Source organism: Schistocerca serialis, chromosome 5 (assembly GCF_023864345.2).
Source record: "Schistocerca serialis cubense isolate TAMUIC-IGC-003099 chromosome 5, iqSchSeri2.2, whole genome shotgun sequence".
Classification (NCBI taxonomy): Eukaryota; Metazoa; Arthropoda; class Insecta; order Orthoptera; family Acrididae; genus Schistocerca; species Schistocerca serialis.
Window position 1 is genome coordinate 531,505,373 of NC_064642.1, and position 19,581 is coordinate 531,524,953.

At 41.2% G+C, this 19,581-nt stretch overlaps 1 protein-coding gene across 3 annotated transcripts in view; it reads left to right on the forward strand.

Moving 5' to 3' along the window:
• LOC126482401 (very low-density lipoprotein receptor) overlaps window positions 1-19,581 on the forward strand; it is a 623,117-nt gene that overhangs the window by 70,706 nt on the left and 532,830 nt on the right. For all 3 annotated transcript variants that reach the window (XM_050106517.1, XM_050106518.1, XM_050106519.1), the window contains exon 2: window positions 14,010-14,129. In XM_050106517.1, the coding sequence (XP_049962474.1) occupies window positions 14,010-14,129 (120 nt within the window). The remainder of the gene's footprint in view (window positions 1-14,009; window positions 14,130-19,581) is intronic.

A 19,581-nucleotide genomic window follows, 5' to 3' on the forward strand; every position in this document is an offset into this window, starting at 1 on the left:
CGGAAAACTGTCCTAAAAGTGCCCCCTAGGATTTGATATTGGGTCCGATTGTGTGTGTGAAGTTTGACAGAAATGGAAACTTCGTGACTCACTAGAAATAGAATGTAGTACGAAAGAGGTGAAATTTAATCTGTGAAATTCTCGAGTTTACGAAGTGAAGAAACTGGCAATTGTTTTGCTATTATTTAAGTGTTTGTCTAAACGGATATGGTTGAAAAATTTTCACCCATTATTGATGCCTTCCATTGCATGATTTAAGGAGAAATTGTAATGTTTAGTGTTGGTAGAAGAACCCTGTGTAGTAAAGTTTACACTATTATTAAATATCTGGACAGACTATAGCTCAGCTATAAAATAAGTATCTTCCCTGTACATTCAGTGTGGATGTCAGAGGTCAGGATTATCACAACTGACATGTCAAGGATTCGAACGCCACAAAAGGTTCCAGCTGTTGCATTCAGATAGTAGATGTAGATTTTCATGAGAATTAACTTCCCTCGCACTCAGATGTATGAGCCCCAGATACCCGATAAATTCACAGGTAAATGACACGCTGCCTACGTTTGTCTTAGGCACGGCCGTAATTTTTTTCTATTGGTTTTTGTGCCAAGCAGACTACACAGAATGCTGAACATCAAATCGTTGAACAATATCTGTTAATGAAACGGATATAACCATTGTTACAGTTGTGCTGAGGTCGAATTGTTACAACGGTTGCTTGGTTCTCAGACTATTTGGCTGCTGAGATGCCCTGAATAAACAAAATACTATAACTATTCAATTATAATATCTACATTTGTGTTCAGTAAGATTTCTTTGCTACACTCTTTACATTCGACTGGTGACCGATCTCCTATGTATTGTATTACTACTTATTAAAATAAGTTTACTCTTTCCATAATGATTTAACCGGCAGTTTGGGTTCGGCCAGTACTTTGATAGTCGCCGCTGCTCACTCATCGCCGTTTATGACACAGCAGCTCCTATCAACTTATCCCTCTGACCTCGATTTCGTACTGCAACGTCAGTGAGTCATTCGTCTGAACCTACCAGTGTCACGCGGAGGCATCGGATATCTCTTATGTTATGCTGACTCGCAAATGTTGCTAACATGTAATGCATGAGTGTTACACAAGTCCACCGCGTCTCAGCGGTAAGGCGTTCCATGGAAACATCCGCCTTATAACAACTTCGAATCCCAAGTTTTATACAGTCATCCACTTCGTCCGAGCTAGACCTTTGGTTTAGCTTTCAAGGAACGATGTTCAGATCCCCTCTCAGATATGTTGGTAAACAATTTTCCCGGGTTGTTTAAGCAAGTTACGGTCAATAAAGACCCCTGCTGATTTGCTTACTCATGCTTAAACTTCAGAGCGAATGCTCGTAACATGATACCATTGACATTGACATCGACGATGTAACTGCGATATAAAGGCAACTTTCCCATTGATATTACGTCAGCCTTTGGCTCACTGTTAATTGTCAGTCAATAAACACTAAGGTCCTTCTCATTCGTAGGATTTTGGTGTATTTGTTTTTTCAGCTCTGACAAAGAATTCGTGACAGTGATAATTGCCAGCGCTGTTGAAATGTCGGAGAAAGCTAAGGTCATACCACCACCAACAGCCCCATGGCTGGTAATGTGTAATGATGTTCAGACCACACTTGAGGGGTCATGACTACTTTACTTTCTTATTACTTCAGTATACTGTATGCTGGTATTAGAGCTACAGTTGTGTGATTTAGGAAGTAGCTTTCTCTGCAGAGATGGTCGAATGTACAAAAACGACTTACTATTATTATTATTATTATTATTATTTCTTTTCTTTCTCAGACGTTGTTATTATTATTATTATTATTATTATTATTATTATTATTATTATTAGGTACGATTTCCATGACGTACGTTTGAAGAAGATCAGGGAGCACATTCTCGTAAGGCTAAATTCTTTCGAAGCCCCCCCCCCCCCCCATTTATTTTCCGTAGAATGCGTTACATGGTAGGTACAGTCCTTTCTTTTCCTCTCTCAAGCAACTCTGGTAGCGAGTGTAGATCTTCAGTTCACAGGTTACCGAATTACATAGTCCTCAGTTAAGCTGACATCTTGTTAAAAGTAGCTTACTAACTTCATCGTTGTTCGCGAGATTAAATGTCCCCAAGACCTTACGGAATATCTTAAGCACTCGCATTTGCTAGCTAAAACTAATATCGAAGCTTTAACGTTGATCCTTCCTGTTAATGAAAGACTTCCAGTTACGCCAAAGGCTATACTGTCCCTTCTGAAATTAAGACGTCCTTCTTAACCAGGAGAACAAGAGGCTATCGCTCCTTTTAAAATGCCACGCTTCGAGCAGTAAAGTGAGAGGCGTGTAACGATAATAGTATACATTCGCGTTGACAAAGTACTTTGTGTAAAGCAGTGGTATTAGAATGCTCAGCGTCTCCACACTAATAAACAGCATACTTGTGTTACCTTTCGCAAAATATTTTCTTGTACAGTGAGTTTACAATGTCTCGTCATTAGGGGGCATAACTGCCTTCTAACTTAAGATGCAGCTACGATTGGTTTGAATATTTGTAAACTTTAAAAAAATTGGCAGCTAGTATAAAATGCTCAACATAAGAAATGCTTCTGCGACTGAGGAAACTTCTCTATAGTAACGTAGATGCAGATACCAAGACAGTTTTAGAGAATATTGAAACAAGAAAGTGAACAGAAACCGCGAAGTAAAATACAGCCAAGAAACCACTCTCTAATCACTACATCATTTCCTTCAGGGCTATGTTTTGTCTTAATTGTGATGGAAACAAAAATACGTGTGATTTTAAGTATAAGACACAAATGGACACATTAGTTAACGTGGTACTTTAAACAGGCAATCGAAGAATAAAACAAAACAAAAATAAATTAATATTGTATAAGCAGCTGTCTTAAGTTGAGTACTGTCATATGTCAAAAGTGGTCAGGCAGCAGAAATGAGGTACCTCTGAGCGGTGAAAGGATGTACAAGGCAAGACAGCATTACGAATGATGATATAAGGAAATATTCCGACATACACATTTTGGGAAACATTCTATGACAACAGAACAAAATAGAGGGTTAGTTAATAGAATAAGTAATCCAAAATTACCTCTCTGAATCTTAGGGGACTACCTGAAGGGGGGGGGGGGGGGGGGGGAATTGAGCAGTGGGCCAGTAACACAACAGGCAATTGTCTAATGCAAGAAGTTTAAAGGAAGGACAAATTAACATTAAAAAAACTAAATAGACTCTTCCAGGAGGAGTTGTCACTAGTCGGGGATACGACAGGAAAGGTTAAACTAGGGAACTAACAAGCATACATTAAGAGCTATGCGCACTTCAGCTTCGATATTGTGAAACGAATCTCTTCTGCAAGCTCTTCGCTTTCCATATTTTGAGAGATGGTGATACAGACAAAAACGAGAAAAAAATTGTTCAGTAAACATGGAGTCGAAAATTCATGCTTAAAGAGCTATGAGCAATTGTTCATTTTCGCCAATGTGAAACACATGTCTTCTACTGGACAATTACACATAGCTCTTAGGATACGCACTGCAGAGCCTGTGTTTGCTTCGAATGATCGTCGCTGTCATAATCTTAAATACTAACCTTTTCTTCTTGGACACTCTGTACGGAGAGAAAAAGGTAAGTTAAACAGTATCGTAGCAATTTGGTATGCAAGATAAACAATATTCCTCGTAAAGGCAGGCTCAAAGAAATTGTACATCGCAGTCAACATTCTGTTCATGACGCAGAAAGCGAAATATCGTCTCATCTGAATGACGGTCGAAGTAAATTTACAATTATCATTTTGATGCATTATAACTCTCCAGAGGGCTGTAGAACAGCATATTTTGGCAATAGGTACTGTTTCTTAATGGCGTAGACCATTGATTATGGAACAGATCCGAAGACTCTTATCGAACTGTTAACAAAGGGTCCCTATTTTCCCCCAAGGACAATGAAGACATTGTTTGAAAGAATGGGAGGTGGCGCAGCGAGAAATCTTCCAGTTATTCGAAGAAAATTTAATGGTCGTCTGGAAGCATTTCTGTTTGCATGGCGACAGACTCTATTGTATGCGCAACAACTTCTCGCAGAGTTGGTGGCTCGTAACGCGTAAACATCTCATTATCTTTGGGTGAGCCATAGAGCCCATTTAAAAAGTTTTTACGCCTTTCCGGAATTCCGACGGGATCCTCAGTGAAAGTTTCTGCTGCGAGCAAAGCCGGCTTCGATGCGTAGGCGTATGAATATTCGTCCGCCGTCGTGCCGTCACCGCCACCGTCAAACGGAGGGGCGTGGCAGGCTGAGAGGCAGCTCTCGCGTAACAAAACTCGTTAGCAAGTTGTAATTAAAGTTTAAAGCAAGATCGCAGGTAACGGAAAAACGACGAGTTGAGTCAACATAAATTAACTCATGTTTAAAACTCACGCGCTCTACTATAGACACGCTCGGGTTGAAGCCTAATTACGTTGACGTCTTCCTCGTCCGCTACGTAAGATATATTACTCGCTGTACTTGGAAACTGTAAATGTAGGAGACATCAAATTAAAAGAGCGATAGTTGCATCATCTGATTCAATACCTTTTCTTTTTTTTTTTCATTCACGTATATGACGCAAAATGTGTTCCGGCTGTTCATTCTAAACTGGATTTTAACATATAGCTTGGAGTGTGCTGCTGTGTGTGCGTGTCTCACATGAATAACTGGGTTCGTTACTTTGCTATAAACAGAACGCAGCATAGTATAGTAATGGCGCTCAGTCGGCGAGACAGACATCAGTGTCGATTCCATCATGTGTGTACGTGTGTGTGTGTGTGTGTGTGTGTGTGTGTGTGTGTGTGTGTGTGTGTGTGTGTGTACGTGTGTGTGTGTGTACGTGTGTACGTACGTGTGTGTGTGATGTATCCTTCACATGGCAAACCTTTACTTATGCACTGCATACTATTAAGCAGGTTCAATAATCTTTATCGTTTTCATTTGCCTCTTTGCTGCCAAACAAATGATACGTTACACACTGCGTCACAAAAGCGTACAACGTAATATAGTAGTGAAACAATCATAGTACGAAATGCATACTTTTAAATGCGTACTTTTAAATGCATACTTTTTACTTTTTTATGCTCAATCTGTTCTGTCAGTGCACAGTACGTGACGGGCACCATGGCCAACTCTTCCTTCAGTAAAATGTATCAATACTGATTTGTGTGCCTGTTATCGTACAACGAACTCTGCCTGGGAAACAAACCCGAGGCAGAACCGATCACCGCAGATCACAAGACTGAAGGCGAAGCGTAAAATGGGCATTATTGTTGTCAAGGGCAAGTACCGCGAGTGAATGGACCAAGTATCTCTCCATACAAGACACACATGGCATTCCCCAGATATTAGCACTATTGTGGAGGAGATATTTCGAACGTAGTACAAAGATAAACGGAGGCAAGAAATAAAACGATTTGCGGTTACCCTATAAACGTTACAGAAGACCACTGGGTCCTTCACCAAAATACTCAGAAAATATCCCTGAAAACCCTCTAAATTTCGTCCGAGTTCGGGTTAAGTCTGCATTTGAGAGGGATATGTAGGGGTTTGACGTTCTTTTGTCAGTGTGTAGTTTCACGGTGAAGGCCACCAAATGTGTGACGGCTCCTCGTTGCACTAGATAAGAGAAGTGTAGTTCTTGCATTATGTAACGCTCTTTACCTATTCTCAACAAGAATCAGTAAGTGATTCCGTCCTCCACGTCACCACAGACGTTATGTAACTGTATCCATTTGTACTGTCTCTCACCACGTCAGAAGAAGACGCAGCATTTCTAATATTTCCGTGAAGCTAGCATCTTCAATTACTGTTGTAGTATTGAGGTAGCACGTAGATACTGTGTTAGCAGCTTTCGCTTGTAGCCCGCATCTCGTGGTCGTGCGGTAGCGTTCTCGCTTCCCACGCCCGGGTTCCCGGGTTCGATTCCCGGCGGGGTCAGGGATTTTCTCTGCCTCGTGATGGCTGGGTGATGTGTGCTGTCCTTATATTAGTTAGGTTTAAGTAGTTCTAAGTTCTAGGGGACTTATGACCACAGCAGTTGAGTCCCATAGTGCTCAGAGCCATTTGAACTTTTTTTTTTTTTTTTTTTTTTTTTTGTTTTTTTCTTGTAGGCTTTAATGGACTGCAATGAAGCAGGCTCATTCTCACCAAAATAACAAGGTCCTTAGTTTGTAGGGATGCCGGCCGTTGTTCTAATTATAAAGATTTCGTCAGATGAAACAGCAAACCGAACAATGCTGCTTAATCATGTGTACGCCTACATTAATCGCAGGCAAATCAGCAGTCATTCTCGTTAGTCAAAAGTTCTTTAGCACTTTGCAGTTAAGTACCACAAGCCAAATTACACTTGTTTGAACTGATTCTCACAGGCGCACACCATCTCGTCCAACTTGGCGCTCAGCGCTGAACTGAATCGTTCGGCGCGAAACACTTAGTTGCTCGCTCATTCGTAGCGCAGTCGATAACGCACGAAGTAATTCTGCTCTTTAATACTACTGTTAATTGAATAATATGGAAAATAAAATGCTTTGATTACGTAATGATTTCTACAACATTATTAGCAAAACCTGAGTACTGATTTAGTAAAAATTGATTCCCAGAGGATAGCACCGTCTTTAATTACAGCAGCCGATCAGATCACAGATCTATACGGTGGGCGTAGTTTCACAACTGTGCTGTATCCAAGTAGCAGCGTCTGTCGCTCTTGCCTCACACCACCTTCTGAGGTCATTGGTCTGCTAGTGTATCTTCTACCAACAGTTACGTGAAACGCGGGGATAAAGCAATGACCCCCAAGAGTCAGAAATGTTACACATACCTGACCTTGCGTTCCGTTTCGAAACTCACGAGACTACATTCCACAGCACTGCAATCACAGATCTTTTAATTGATAAACTTATTGAGTATACTAAATGATTTCATGTTATATAAGCTAGCGGTAATTGCGGTCTTGTGCCTCCCTGTAGTGAATCTAGAAGTAAAATAGGCTGCTATTATTCTCATAAAATGTTTTATTATAGACGTCTCAAAACAAGTCAGATACTGAGGACTCCATTTAAAAGCCTGCCAGGCAATTACCAAAGATGTTAATGTGCGTCAGCATGTTAATGGTAATATGCAGAACAGGGCGCATCTTGTTTGTTACAATATAGAAAAAATTGAAAAAATAAATCTGCGTCACCAAGCGATCATATTAATCCACCACATTAATAATAGCCACTACATGTGGTTTATCGTTACAGTATTAGCCATAAACTTGACTTACTCATTACATCAGTCGCGGCCTTGCCGTCAATGCTGCAGATTTTTTAATACTTACATGTTTACGTATTTCCAATGTGTATATACAGGTTTAAGGAGGTGTAATTTTTATAGACTGAGTATGTATCGCCAACGTTGCAGATCGCGAAGAAAATTTCAGTGTTGTTCTTCGTACTTTATGACGCAAGCTTCTTAATATCTTTACAGAAAACTCGACTCGTGTATCAACTGTTAGCTGTTGGAGTACCAAGAGGAAAGTTACTAAATGAAGCGGTGACATACATTGTAATAATGTTTTACGTAGCTCATGTCATCGCCGTGCAATTATACGGAGACATGGCAGTTAAACGCAACTACTTCATCCTTGATTTCGTATATTTAATTCTTCGGAGAACAAGATCTCGCTAAATCTCTACTTGCCTCCAACTTCACGGTGTTGGCAAGACAGCAGAATTTGTCGTGCATTGACGGAGTGGAAAATCACGTGTGCTGCCTCAGCGTGGTCGTGGCAGGAGCTCATTAACCGGCGAAGGACGTGACACGAAGGTCGCCCGAGTAACTGGACAACACGTCAGTGAAGGCCAAATAATTCCTTCCTGCCGCACCATCTTCGCGAATATTTTGGTCTTAACTGGTGGGTGCCTCCACAAATTTCTTACTGTAATCACAAGCTTAAACCTTCCTGTGGATGATACCACTGTCTCAATAGACAGGAACTCGGTTAGCAGTCACCTCAAGCATGAGAAATTAAGGCTTCTTACTATTCTGGTCGAATTACTGAAAGACTGGTATATTTAATTTTAGATTAGGAAGGGTAGGGAAAGACTTGAAATGAACGTTGCCTTCAATCCTCCATACCTACTAAAATTTTTAAATCATCTTAAGTTATGCTAAAGAGATCCTAATGTTTACAATATGTGCGTTTTGATGGACAGCGACATTATCTTCACCGAATAGTTGGCGTAAATGTACTTCTACTGTATATAGAATTTCTCGATAAAGATCTTTCGCCGTTTCGTCACTGGTTAAGACACGGCGCGGTGATGGGAAAGCCGATCAATTTGATTTGAAGCAGTGAACACGGAACAAATAGTGCAGCTCTCTTGAGATCAGTTGGTGTTCTAACGAAATGGTTGAGAGGCAGTTACTCAAATATTCGAAGAGACGTGGTTCAGGGCAAATGGATTATCATTGAATTTTGACTAAATTTAGTACATACTGAAAAATATTTATCATAGAATGCCAGAAGCTATAAAAATCGTGTTCCCAAAGAAGGAAACGTAAGAAGAGTATTAAGTTTTCGAAACTAGCGATTGTGGAAAAGCGTGGTGAGATCTCTACCATATGCTGTGTATTTGGACCGCTACATTTCTATATATGTATTCATTAATGTCTTTTGTCATCACCAATATCTTTCTTAAAAACATAACGAAAAGCACATATATAACACTAGGACCAAAAACGAGGACTGGAAGGATTTCGAGTTGGGTTAACATTAGTTAAGAAAAGAAATAAATTGTTCCACATGTAGCTAGCAACGAACTAGAACATATTAAAAGTTAGTTAGGTAATGCAGCGGAGTTTGAATTGAACTATTTTCTGTCGCAACTCTTACTGAATTGAATATCTTACCAGAAACTCGTCGACGAGTTTAATTTTGTAAGCTGAATTAGCATTGTGATTACTCTTCAATAATTTTTATCATCTTGTGCTCCACAACTGAATAGTAGAAATATTAATAAAAACCACCACAGCTGTATTAGGTCTGCCTCGGTTTGTGGTGTAATAAACATGCTTGAAATACAGCATCAACATTTACAATACTGTTCCGTCAAGTAGTCATGTCATTGTACAACAGTTAACTCTTTCGGAACCCATGGAAGACGACAAACGTAATATATTAATGGAAAGTGTTATTGCTCACTAGCTAGTCTGCAGACGTAGTTTACTCCAGCTTTTATGTGAACTAAAGTATCGGTTGTGATTCATTCTATTAGATCAGAGAGAAAGCTTCTTGGAAAGATCAACGTAGAGCTAGCTAGCGCTCCCCCCCCCCCCCCCCCCCCTCTCTCTCTCTCTCTCTCTCTCTCTCTCTCTCTCTCTCTCTCTCTCTCTCTCTCTCTCTCTGTCATAAATGTAAACGAGTACATCTTGCATGTGTGAATTCATTGCATTGTACCAGAGTGGCTTCGTTGCAGACTAACAAATATTGTTTGGGCCTGTTGCTGACCATCTAACAGGGAAGATAGACCCTACAGGATCCAGAGCCAGTGACGTCATAAAATGCAGGTTCCTGTCATATTTTCGACCCGTACCACATGTTCGTGCAGGATGTTCGATGTTTTTTTAGACTGTATCGTATTTTATCGCCTTTGGCATGCACACGCCCCATCCATTTGGTACCCGATGCTAGGTAAATAGTTGTCAGCGTAGATTTCAAACTATTGTGTGTTTCATAAAGAAGCATCATATTTCACAAGACATTATTTTCTGCTTCAATAAAGACAAAACGGTGGGATGAATTTTAATTTTGGCATAAGACTACAGAGATTTTATTTCAAAAGAACCGTCCCCGTTTACGAAGGCATTTCTGTCACTTGAGTGCACTATTTATCTTAGAAGAAGTTTCGGAATTACGTTTAGTACGAAAATTTGCATCTACGTTCCACATATGTTTCACGCGCTATCCATCGAACGCACGACAAAGGTCTAGACCATAGTCAGTCTCGCGCGATACTTTAAGGAGCATGCCTTGCGTTGTCGCATTCGGTGCCGCAGTACATCCACATCTGTGAGGGGGGACGCACAGACGGAGTCTTCCAAAAATTCACGTAGAGAAAGTCCCATACTGTGAGATCGGCCTTGGACACCAATGACATTATGCGAAATGAATACAAACCTCGCGACCAAGCCGTTATTTAGGCCTCACTCGTCTAAAATCGCCGCATGCAGTAGTAACTGAATTGAGTCTTTTACAACGTTAAAGGTAAGACGCGTTTCGTTACTGTGTCACCGCCATTTCGACACGACGCGCACTAGCCAATAAACGAGCAAGCGAGGCCCAGAGACTCCTACCGGCGACCACATGAAGCGGTAGCTAACGGCTGGTTAAAATTCCCCGCAATTTTCTATCTTCATTCACGTAGGTCGTAGAAGATAGTTGTGTAAAATCGGATGAACGTTTTTTGTAATACTTCGTGAGAGTGGTAATAGGACTCGTTCTGCGCATTACGCTTCATTCGGAACACAGTTCGTCAAACACTGTGCACATGCTAACAGAGAGATACATTTCGCAGAGCTCCTGCCGTTAGTGCAACACTTGTTAGGGCGATACGTCGTGACCAAAACTCCATGCACATCTCGCGCCGTATAGGATTTGTCGAGACAAGTAAGCTTTTCGTAACTTTGCACTGTAATTTTCTTTTGAAAACCAGTTTACTTGCCAAGACTCATATGTTAACAGAATTACTGGATTATTAGTTTCGGCAGTATGTGTTGCAATCCTCAGATCCATAAAAAAGTAGAGGTTACAGACTCACAATCATATAAAAATGTATTAGGGCATACGCAAAGGTCCAAAGATAAAAATTGCGTACCCATAAAACAGAGTAGTGGTTGTTACATCATACAACGCTAACACCATTGTATCAAATGAGAAATGAGAACTATAAAATATGCTGTAAAATAACAACGCTCACAAAATTCTGTTCGTATGGACCGATACAGTCGAAAGCCAACATACAATAACGAATACCTCTAATAAGTAATATTTTAAGTAAAAGGACGCCATTAGAAACTCCAGGCATTACAATGAAACGCCAGGTGTGCTGTTGTAAAGTGTACACAACTTGGAATACGAATAGCACGACCAAGAAACAAACATGCCGCATCTTGCCTCTTCGTTGTATAATGCCATGTTCGCTGAAATAATGACTGATAAGTTGGAATCTTACGGAAGCTAGTGCTGAGAGCTACCACCAGATGGCGGTCTGCTCTGCATGACAGTTACAACTAAATTAGCAAGGTCACACTTCTGTTTAACAATGGAATAAACCGAAGTAGTTTACACCAAGCAATCATAACGGCGAAGTATACAGAAACTGTATATTAGAAAAACTGCATGTTGTAAATTGCCGTGGATGGCTGCCTAAGTCATCAGATAAAAACTAGAAGCATTTAGAGACGTAACGATGACATATATTACACACATTAACAAATTTGCACCTAAAAAAAGAAAGACGGAATAACACCGCCCTGGGCGGAGCTTGTGTAGCACGCATTTCAGCCTCTAGAGGTGTATAGCAACTCATTGCAGTTCAATGCCGCGTGTGTTGTCGACCTGCCGTCTTCTGTTAATTTGCAATGACTGTTGTTGTTAGCACAGCTATGAAATTTTCTTTTCTACTCGGTAAAAATGCTGCTGAATCTGTTTTAATGTTGAACACAGCTTACCAAGATGATGCAATGGGAAAAACTCAAGTGTAGGAGTGGTTCTCTCGATTTGAAAAAAGCGATGTGTCGATTGATGATGCGCCTCGTTCTGAACGTCCATCAACTGCCCGAATAGGCGAATATATTGAAAAAATTAGAGAGCTTACACTCGCAGACTGTCGACAGATAATTTGAAAGTTTTAAGAAGAGTGCGCAGCAGCGCTCGTCAGAAAAGACCCGATTTGTGGCAGAGAGGAGACTGGTTCTTCCGGCACGACAACGCACCTGCGCACTCAGCTCTGAGAGACAGTTTTGGCTAAAAATGGCATGGCTCCACTGCCCCATACACTTGACTTGCCTGACCTGGCTCCGTGCGACTTCATTTCCATACATGAAAAAGGCCATGGAAGGAGACCGATTTGACAAAATTGAAGTAGTCAAGAAAAAACGCGGGAAGAGCTGTCAGCCATTTCCAAAGATTACTACAAAAAATTTTTCGAACAGTGAAAGCACCGGTGTGACATGTATTAGTTACAAAGGAGAGTATTTTGAGGGGCAAAAGGTCGTTTTTTAAACAGTTTGAAAATATATAGTTTTTAAAAAATAATTCCGCTTTTTTTAGTACCCCTCGTACAGTCATGTAATAGAAATATGGTACAGCTACACAGTCGCCATTTACAGAATTGAGAGATAGGATTTGATCTTATTGGTCGCTTTCACTGCACACAAAGGATGGCTGTTAACAATTACGTTGTAGGAAATTCCAAAACAAGCCCCTACGCACTGTACGAAAGCAGTATATGAAATACAATTCTTGTAAAACATTTTTATAAAAACATGTACTAGTTTAAAACTACATATGAAATGTATCTTACACAGGGTGACACAAAATATAAAGGGAATTTTGGAAATGAGTTGGGGCAGCCATGGGTAGATGGCAGCACTGCGGGTTCGTGAAAGGTAGCTAGTAAACAGTCCGCCATTTCAGTAATCATGGATCAGTGGAACGGACAACAGCGTGTTAGCCACAAAATTTATAAAAGCAATGGTAGCTTGCTAGCGGTGCAAAGGGAATTTCGAGGTTTTTATAATTTAGGGCGTCATGATGTCGTTCTGTCGAAACACGTGATAAAATGTGGGATTATAACTTTGAGGAGACTGGGATATGCCCTCAAGCAGAAACCAAGACGACCAAGAAGTGTGCGTTCTCCAGCGAACATTCATGTTATACGCGGGTCTGTCTTACGGAGCCTACGGCGTTGAATTCGTAAGCAACCAGCAGTGGTTGGAATGTCTCGGGACAGTATTCGTAGAATTCATGATCTTGATTTAAAATTTCGTCCGTATAAACTATACAAACTACAAATGGTGCAACAACTGGAGGACAATGATTAACGGTTACGATTGGGATTCCATCAACAAATGACAAAAATAAACAATGACGATGAATTTCTAAACAAGTTTTGGATGTCAGGTGAGGCACATTTTCATGTGTTCACAGGTTATGAGAATAAACAGAACTGCCGTCACTGGGCAAACACAAATACTAACGACGTTCATTAGCGTCCTTTACACGCTAGTAAAGTGACAGTATGGTGTGGTGTTCCATCACGTGGGATTATCATAGCGTATTTTTTCGCAAATGAACAGAAAAACACAGTAACTGTCAATGCCGATCGTTACGTAGAGATGTTACGAACTTTCGTTACATCTGCATTGAACAACTTTGCAAACGTTTAAGAACGATTCGGTAACATTCCCTGGCCCCCTACATCGCCAGATTTATCCGTTCGTGATTTTTTTTATTATGAGGTTACCTCAAGAGCAAAGTGTACACGCATCGACCAAGAACCCTGGATGAATTAAAACAGAGAATTCGGGAGGCAATTCATAGTATCCCAGCTGATACGTTGATGCGGTCAATGAGGAATCTCAACAGCAGGTTTCACGAATGTATTCGTACAGGAGGAAGCCATCTAAAGGATGTAATTTTTTTTAAAAATGGTAAATACCATCAGTGTTTCGTAAATGGCAGAGTTATAAGGTTTCAATTACTATGAATGCGATTCCTTTCCTTAATCACATCTAGTTTTATTGGATTGTGGAAATGTTCCCGTTTTTCTGTGTCGTCCTGTATTTATTAAATTTTCATCTTTACGTAAGCGTGCTACCGCTGTGTGAGTAAAATAGTTGCAGCTGCTGTAATTGTGACTGCTTACTGGCTGTGACGAGCCCTCTATTGCTTGCAGGTGCGTGCACACTGCGGCAGTTCCAGTGCGCCAACGGCCACTGCATCCCACTGACGTGGATGTGTGAGGGCGAAGACGACTGCGGCGACAATTCGGACGAAACCAACGCCGTCTGCAGAGGTGAGTACCGGGGAATAGCGTGGCGGCGCTTGCGTGACGGCGGAGCAGTCCAAAGCGGGGTCGTTTCTTCACACACCAACTGTTGCCTTAGATTCTTGGGTTTCTTTGCAGCTGATAGCAGAACGCTCATTCTGAGGTGTAAATGGCTTGGATTACTGTATCAGTTAGTGATTCTGTTTATTCCGTGTTCTCACGGAAGTCTGTAAATACGAGGTGGGATACAAAAGCTCCCGAAATAATTTAGCTGAAATTTCCTACCTAGATCGTATTCTACACCAGAACCTACAAAGTAGTCTCCTTAAAAGTGAATACGTCGATGTCAACGTTTCTACTGCTTCCGAGATATATCACGGAAGTCTGACTTCGTTACGGTGTGTTCTGTATCCTCAGCATTTCCGCTTGAACCCCTTCATGTATTAAGTCCTCGTCCCTTCGGTTTGGTTTTTATCTTGGGGGAAGAGGAAGACCCGCAAAGCTATGTTTCATTAGTATTGTGCGTAGAGAACTTTGGCCACCTTGTTCAGTCAAAAATGCTGTAATAATGTAGGCCAAGTACGGTCGCGCATGGCTATCGTGGAGTACCCAAAATCGCTTGTACTCCAGTTCTGTCGATGTCTTTTCATTATATCTTCCCTCAAATGTCGTAGAACATGACTATAGAGTTCTTTATTGACCATAGCCGGGAGGGATGAAGTGTTCATGAGCAGTTCCCTCAAAATATATACACTATTGGCCATTAAAATTGATACACCACAAAGATGACGTGCTACAGACGCGAAATTTAACCGACAGGAAGAAAATGCTGTGATAAGCAAATGATAAGCTTTTCAGAGCATTCACACAAGGATGGCGCCGGTGGCGACACCTATAACGTGCTGTCATGAGGAAAGTTTCCAACCGATTACTCATACACAAACAGCAGTTGACCGGCATTGCCTGGTGAAACGTTGTGGTGCCTCGTGTAAGGAGGAGAAATGCGTACCATCACGTTTCCGACTTTGCTAAAGGTCGGATTGTAGCCTATCGCGATTGCTGCTCGCGTTGATCGAGATCCAATGACTGTTAGCAGAATATGGAATCGGTGGGCTCAGGAGGGTAATACCGAACGCCGTGCTGGATCCCAACGGCCTCGTATCACTAGAAGTGGAGATGACAGGCATCTTATCCGCATGATTTAAACGGATCGTGCAGCCACGTCTCGATCCCTGAGTCAACAGATGGGGACGTTTGAAAGACAACAATCATCTGCACGAACAGTTCGACGACGTTTGCAGCAGCATGGACTATCAGCTCGGACACCATGGCTGCGGTTACCCTTGACGCTGCATCACAGACAGGAACGCCTGCGATGGTGTACTCAACGACGAACCTGGGTGCAAGAATGGCAAAACGTCGTTTTTTCGGATGAATCCAGGTTCTGTTTACAGCATCATGATGGTCGCATCCGTGTTTGGCCTCATCGCGGTGAACGCACATTGGAATCGTGTATTCGTCATTGCCATACTGGCGTATCACCCGGTGTGATGGTATTGGGTGCCATTCGTTACACGTTCGGTCACCTCTTATTCGCATTGACGGCACTTTGAACAGTGGACGTTACATTTCGTATGTGTTACGACCCGTAGCTCTACCCTTCATTCGATCCCTGCAAAACCCTATACTTCAGCAGGATAATGCACGTCCGCATGTTGCAGGTCCTGTACGGGCCTTTCTGGACACAGAAAATGTTCCACTGCTGCCCAGCCAGCGCATTCTCCAGATCTGTCACCAATTGAAAACGTCTGGTCAATGGTGGCCCAGCAACTAGCTCGTCACAATACGCCAGTCACTACTCTTGGTGAACTGTGGTATCGTGTTGAAGCTGCATGGTCAGCTGTACTTGTACACGCGATCCAAGCTCTGTTTGACTCAATGCCCAGGCATATCAAGGCCGTTATTACTGTCAGAGGTGGTTGTTCTGGGTACTGATTTCTCAGAATCTATGCACCCAAATTGCAGGAAAATGTCATCACATGTCAGTTCTAGTATAACATATTTGTCCAGTGAATACCCGTTTATCATCTGCATTTCTTCTTGGTGTAGCAATTTTAATGGCCAGTAGTGTAGAATCAGGCAAAGGACTATTTAAGCTTGTCCCCGTCGAGGTTTTCTTTACTAAAACGGAAGAAGACACGGCCATTGTGACCACTGCAGCTTAGTTTCCGGGTCGCAGTCATAAACCTAACTCCCATCACTAGTGACACTCTACGTAAGTAGTTTGCCTCATCTTGATGCCAATTTTAAGTCACCAGCGAAATTGCTTCTGATAATCTTCAAACAATCGTGGCACAAACTTCGCCACAGTTCATATGACAAAATACGTTAACATTCTCCATAACTTATTTCCGAGGTATAGTAGAGATCTTTGGTGGTCTATGATCTTGATGAATTTGATCCTTCCTTCCAGGTCTGGTATGGTGCCAGTTGAAGGCCGACCGACCGTAGTCACCATCAGTAACGTTCACCAGTTGTTAAAACGCATATAAGGTCTCCAAAAGCTTGCTTCAGTATTTTCTGCGTTTCTGCAGAGATATTCCCCAAGTTTATAACAAAACTTTGTACAGGCAGCCGTCGCAAAAGCGCAGACTCACGGAAACATGACAGAGGATTAACGCTCACCAGCAGTTAACCAAAGCACTCAGCTCGCAGTCAGCACAAATATTTAGGGTTGATGTACAGTACAGATCGTGTATGAATAACGTTAATTTCGGAAACTTTGGCATGCCAGCTCGTATTACAGGATGAGTTTCCATCTCGGGCTCAAGAATTAGAGTTCTCATTCGCGAGAAATAATTTTCCCCGATTGTCTTCAGCCTTCTATAGTACAACATACAAGACTAAAACTAGAGCATGCGCACCTTTGTTCTGTGGCCAGGGCACGGTATTTAGAGAAGGCCTTAATGCGCATCATGAGCAAAGCTGTATGTGATGTGGCCATATTAAGCGAGGAGAAGAACACGTATAGTAGTAGTATGGTGAAAGCTCCAGGACTTACGGGAAGTGACACTACCTGGGCATAGACGCGATAATAAAGAGTTGTCAAACAAAATCCAACCGGAAATGTGTTCCCGGCATGTCATGAGAACGTAATTGAGGAATCATGCATTCACGTTAGCAGCGACCGTTTCCAGGAGCTTCTTTAAAAATTCGTTAGTTCACTAACTACGGTCGCTCATATAGTGCCGAATTGTAAACGTTTTCCAGCCAGTTTTATCTTTGTTTGTAGGAGAACGGAGTAAGATAAACATTCTTCCGCGGTCAAGAGCAAAAAGGACAAATTTATTATGGTTTTCGATCCAGAAGGTTGTCCGTAGCCTCTGACGGGTTTACTTAAACGGACTTCCGCTTTACATAACCTTTTCTTGAGAACCTAAGCTTTACAATAAACGTTACTTCATAAACAACTTTCGACATTATACTATCGTTCTATGCATTCAGATGCCATGTGTGACAGTCCTGTTTCTTCTTAGATGAAATACAAAACGGTGGCTCGATGTCGAAACGGTAACATTCCTTAGAAGAGCTGGTGATAATAAAAACAAAACAGTGGTGAACGGGGTAGGAAGAAGTGAGACATTGTCAAAATTGGTGTGATAAGAATGGCAGCCGCAATTCATTGCTATGTAGATTACTTACAAGTAGTTACTTTAAACACATCCCTGATAGTTAAGAATATGCGGTGACTGTGGTCTACAAATCTTTCTTATCCCTTACTATCTTCAGGTATCTCCCAGATCGTTAGACAGGTAGACAGTTGACCATAAAATTTTCCTTCCAGGTTGTTCCTTCCGAACAGTTTCTTCGTCACCGTAGCTTAGTTATTGCCGACACATTCTCTGTTTCTTACTGGACTTCATTTCCATAGACAGTCGACAGGAGCTGTTTCCCTGTAGTATTTGACATCTGAGTTACTATCTTGGCCGAGAGCAGGCTAAAATCTGGCGTTTCCGTTAACCTCTGTTAAACGTTACTTATTCCGCTTGTTAATTGCGAAATTAAGCGCGTCGTTCTCTTATGTAAAGTGTTATACGTCCAAATTTGTGTTTCGGAGGACTTCAGTTTGGATTCTAAATCATGACAGAAGTCTCTTACTTTACGCGGTTGTATATAGTCGCATTTTACTGGTGTAGTTAGTAATCAATAGAGATATTCCGAATGTTTTGTGCGCCACGTAACTGAATTTAACAGCGTAACAATTAATATGGTTAATATTGCATTGCTCTGAATTTACCTGCCGATGAATGATGGCGTACAGTCGACTTCATATCCTAAATGCTGCGCTGCCAAAATCCTGTTTCGTTTTTGTGCAGTTAATAACTGCAGGAACATGACCGGTGCTATTTGTATTTAATGCTCTTAATGTAACTCTCCTGGAATACATCGTTCGTTCGCAAGCGCCAAGTATTTAACTGTTAAGTAGCGATTAGTTACCATCTGTCAAAGGTAGCCCGAACCATCGGTTTCCCAAGCATCTAACTATTGTAAATGACCGATGGTATCATCGTATAACTCTATTTGAAACCATAAATATCTATCTCTCTCTCTCTCTCTCTCTCTCTCTCTCTCTCTATCTCTATCTCTATCTCTATCCAGTCTGTGCCTCACTAAGACTGAGCAATGGACAGTGTAAGTCATGTCCATCCAGTAATAAATTTATGAAAGTTACTGCTTTCGAACTGTGGCAGTTGACTACAAACTTCGTAAGAAGTAAATGTATAGAGAGACTGTCAGTATGCTCACTATCTTCAGAGGTTCTATAGTGGACAACATATATATGCTTCTGTGCATCAAATTTTTTCCACCAAGTTACATGTGCAGGAGCTATTTTAAACCAAAACGTATTCAGCACTGGATATTTGATTCATTCACTTACAAAGGTTTTGAAATATAATCGAATATTTCTTGTAATGAGCTATAGTCTATCATCACGTAAATACTGGATTATGAAATGCAAAGAAATACACCGACGTAAAAAAAAAATCACAGCACCGTAGGGCAAATATTCCATTGCAAAACTGAAATGTTGGAGCATTAATAAGTAGTGCAATCGTCAGAATGTTGAATGCAAACTTGTATACGTGCATGAATTGTGTTGTACAAGTTCCGGATATCAGTTTTTAGGATGGAGTTCCATGCTTATTACACTTGGTCGGTCAAAACAGGGTTTTTTGTGACCTTACTGGTCACTTACATACTTTGAACATTTCACTTCAAGGCGATCACTCTGTTGCTGATTTAGTGCAGACGATTCAAGCATTAAAAAAAAAAAAAAAAAAAAAAACTTATTTTGTGGGGAAAACAGTTGGGCGAGAAGAATTGTAGACACTTTCTGCACTAGACAGTGTTAAAGAAGATGTGGATTTTTCAGATTATGTTCAAATCATTTGCGAATTACATCAACAGTTTGAAAACA